The sequence below is a fragment of the Macadamia integrifolia genome, unplaced genomic scaffold, assembly GCF_013358625.1.
Source record: "Macadamia integrifolia cultivar HAES 741 unplaced genomic scaffold, SCU_Mint_v3 scaffold1439, whole genome shotgun sequence".
Lineage (NCBI taxonomy): Eukaryota > Viridiplantae > Streptophyta > Magnoliopsida > Proteales > Proteaceae > Macadamia > Macadamia integrifolia.
Genome location: NW_024868204.1, coordinates 80,504 through 84,236, shown reverse-complemented (window position 1 = coordinate 84,236; position 3,733 = coordinate 80,504). Strand labels below are relative to the sequence as shown.

At 40.0% G+C, this 3,733-nt stretch overlaps 1 protein-coding gene across 1 annotated transcript; it reads left to right on the top strand.

Moving 5' to 3' along the window:
- The first annotated feature begins 501 nt into the window (after positions 1-501).
- Positions 502-2,320, top strand: LOC122063738 (transcription factor MYBS1-like). The gene is made up of 2 exons (XM_042627437.1): positions 502-1,422; positions 1,514-2,320. The coding sequence occupies exons 1-2, from the start codon at positions 980-982 to the stop codon at positions 2,004-2,006; spliced, it is 936 nt and encodes a 311-aa protein (XP_042483371.1). The 5' UTR covers positions 502-979; the 3' UTR covers positions 2,007-2,320.
- The last annotated feature ends 1,413 nt before the right edge of the window (positions 2,321-3,733 follow it).

The window sequence follows — 3,733 nt, the reverse complement described above, 5'->3', positions numbered from 1 at the left end:
AGTTGAAGAATTTTTTTTTTTTTTTCATTTTACCTATCCATATCAATCCACTGATATGGTATCATTGGCCAAGAATTGAGATCGATCAATCCACTATTAATCCAATTCAATTAATTCGATCCGATTCCTCAAACCATGTTTTTTAGACATTCTTAATGGTAATATTAAAGGGTATTCACAGAACCTAAAAAAATATGTATCATCACAAAATCATACGTGAAGCCTTTGGAGCAATGGTGCTGTAAAAGTAGACCCTGGTTACTTTTGATGAACCCTTGATAAAAGTAAGAAAGAAAGAAGGAAAAACAAAGAATAGAATAGAAAAGAAGAAAAAAAAGGCTTAAGAAAGGGCCAAACGGTGCACTTCAGACATTCAGGGTGAACGAGTAATGGAGAAAAGGCCACGTCTGTATGAAAAAAGCCCCCAATGACCCATTACACAAAATTCCATGGATTGCCTCTCACCCAGAATCTGTCTCCCTCTCCATCTCTCCATCCATCGAAGTTGACTGACGGTTGTTAGCCCCCCTCAGATTCTCTCTCTCTCTCTCTATCCTGTTTTTCCTTTTTTCCTACTCAACACTCGCTGTTTATTTGAAAACTTAACACCCAGTTCCAATCAATCATGGAATGTGCAAAGAGGAGAGAGAGAGAGGAGTAATATGTAGTGTTGTATCAATATCACAGTCCCCCATACCCTCAACCTCAAAGTGGTCCTCCCTCCATTGATACCCAGCTTCATCCTTATCCTGCACCCCTTTCTACCTTCCTTTGTTATCCTGCGCAAGTTTTTTCCCATTCTTCCCCACTAAATTCTCACCAAAATGGCCATAGAAGAAGAGGAGTTCGTCCTTTCTTCTGGTTGCATCAATTAAGTCTCTTTTGTATTGGATTCAACTCTAAGAAGCAAAAGAAGAACAACAACAACAACAACAACAAGAACAAGAACAAGAAGAAGAAAGAAGAAGAAGAAGGAAACATGACAAGTGAAGAAGGAGAATGGAGTAGAGAAGAAGAAAAGGCCTTTGAGAATGCAATTGCAATGCACTGGTCAATCACCACCACCACCACCGACGATGGTGATAACTCTCAAGACCAATGGGATAACCTAGCTTCCATGATACCCACCAAGACCCTCTCACAGCTGAAGCAACACTATGAGAAGCTCGTCGACGATGTCAATGCAATCGAGGCCGGTCTAGTGCCTATCCCTCTTTACACCACTGAGGAAACCACAAAGAAAGATCATCAGCTCCCTCTCAATACTTCTGCTTCTACTTCTACTGATCGGAGATCGAATAACAACTCCGGTTTCGCCGGATTAAGTAGTGAATCGGCTGGGACCGGCCACAGATCGAAACATGGTTCTAGGTCAGACCAGGAACGCCGGAAAGGGACCCCGTGGACGGAGGAAGAGCATAGGTATCACTTCTTTGTGTTACTGAATTTGAGATATCTATGAAGGAAGAGGGCCTGTTTGGTTGTTTTATTTAGAATTTGTTTTCGTTTACAGGTTATTCTTGTTGGGCCTTGACAAGTTTGGGAAAGGGGACTGGAGAAGTATTTCAAGGAACTTTGTCATTTCAAGGACACCAACCCAGGTGGCAAGTCATGCCCAGAAGTACTTTATCCGATTGAATTCAATGAATAGAGATAGGAGGAGATCTAGCATCCATGACATTACTAGTGTGAACAGTGGAGATGTTTCTTCACCACAAGGCCCCATTACAGGCCAACAAGCCCACATGACCTCAACTACTACACCAACTACTGGCATCGGCATCGGCACCGGCACCGGAACCTGCCCACCGATGAAGCATCATCGGCCGCAGCTGAATATGGCCAGCATGGGCATGTATGGAGCTCCTATGGGTCAGCCAGTTTCAGCACCAGGGCATATGGTTTCAGCAGTTGGAACTCCAGTTATGTTCCCTCCTCCGGGGCATCATCCTCCCTATGCCGTCCCGGTTGCTTATCCGGTAGCGCCGCCGACATTACATCAATAGGCAATGGCTCCTCAGTATACTTCTCCAATTAAACATCAATGGTATCTGAGCTTGACTTTGACCATGGTAAAAAAAAGAATAATAGAGACTATATGTTAACTTTAATTCAGTTAAAAACCCACAAGGTATCTTCCCTTGTTGAATTCACTATCTACAGGTATCAGGCTAAAGATGTTGTTTTCATGGTCTTATTCTTCATTTGGAGGTGGTGTTAGGTGTGGGGTCCTTCTACATCATTTAGATTGTGATATATGGGTCCAGGCTTCAAAAGATTTATATGAGTTGAAACAATGGATGGAATAATTCTTCTTTTAGTTGTGTGAAGTAAAATATTATATAGTTCTTCTGATTACAGATTTTGAATACATCACAGAACAAACATAGGATAATGTTATCAAATCACTGCTACATAAGCTGGCCATGCTCATATCAAGTAATGAATGAAAGGCACTTTCTACCTAAGCTAAGCTTCAATTTAAGGAATTACTGAAAGGGCAGTGGTTTTTCTATCATGTTCATTGGGGGGATGTTAAGAGATCATTGGGAAGATTGAATGTGACACACTCACTCATTTATAGTGTATGGGGCCCTTTAAATAAAATAGATTTTGTTTGGATGTAGTTATTACCTCATTGGATTGGGATCCAATTAACGACCTACCCCACTTTGTCTTGGCATGAGTGAGAATCAGACCTTCCATGTGAGAAAGGCCCAACACTCCAGTGGGTGGCAGAAGCAATGAAATACAAATCTACTTAATCATCATGAAATATATATATATATATATATATATATAAATGGAGAAAGTATTTCCGACACCTAAACCCCGCTTTTTTAGTCTTGAAGAAAAATCTATGCCTTTAGAAGAGAGAGAGAGAGACACTACACATCCATACATGGGAAAGCGACTAGGGCTGGATGTAAGTAAGTGGTGGGCCAGTCAAAGAACTTTATAAAATCTAAACAGTAAGAAGGGATCTGACATTGTTAGCACCTTCATTTCACCCTTGCCCTTTAGGACAAGGCTGTGTTGTCTAGTGCAGGCCCTCACGAGAAAATGTTTCGACCTGTCCCGTTTCTTGGTTTGGTACTGCATCTATGCTAAGTGAGAGACTGTTTAGATCTCAACCCCTCCACACACTCCCCCCCACCCTAAGAATGCTTGTTTCATGTAAATTCTTTAGGGAGAGTGAATACTATCTGATCATATGACCCCTGTGCCAGCACATTGGCATCTGTTAGCGTTCACTGAGGCATCCAACATGCAATAGGATGGTCATTTCATGCCCATGTCTAGTCATAGGAGCTCCTAAACAAGGATAGCAGTCTTTTCTCCACATGTTTATTAGGAATTTTTCCTTTGTTTCGATGAAATATTAAGAAATATTTTACAAGTAAAATCTGTTTCTAATATTTGCTCGCATGAGACAGAATACTATGTAGAATATCGTATGATTTTTCAATGTTTATTGGTCATTTATTTTACATAATCAAATCATTTAAAATAATTATATATAAAACATCATTATAAACAGATTCAATTTATACATATCATATAATTGTGAAAGCCATACAAAGATAATCCATCCAAGGCAACAAAGGGTGCCCTCAAGATGTAAACAAAAAAAAAATCGAGGAAAGGTTTAATGGTCAAATTGCACATAAATTTGCCGGGGAAAAATCGCAAAAATACGTATTCTCCATAAAAAAATTAAAAAAAAAAAATA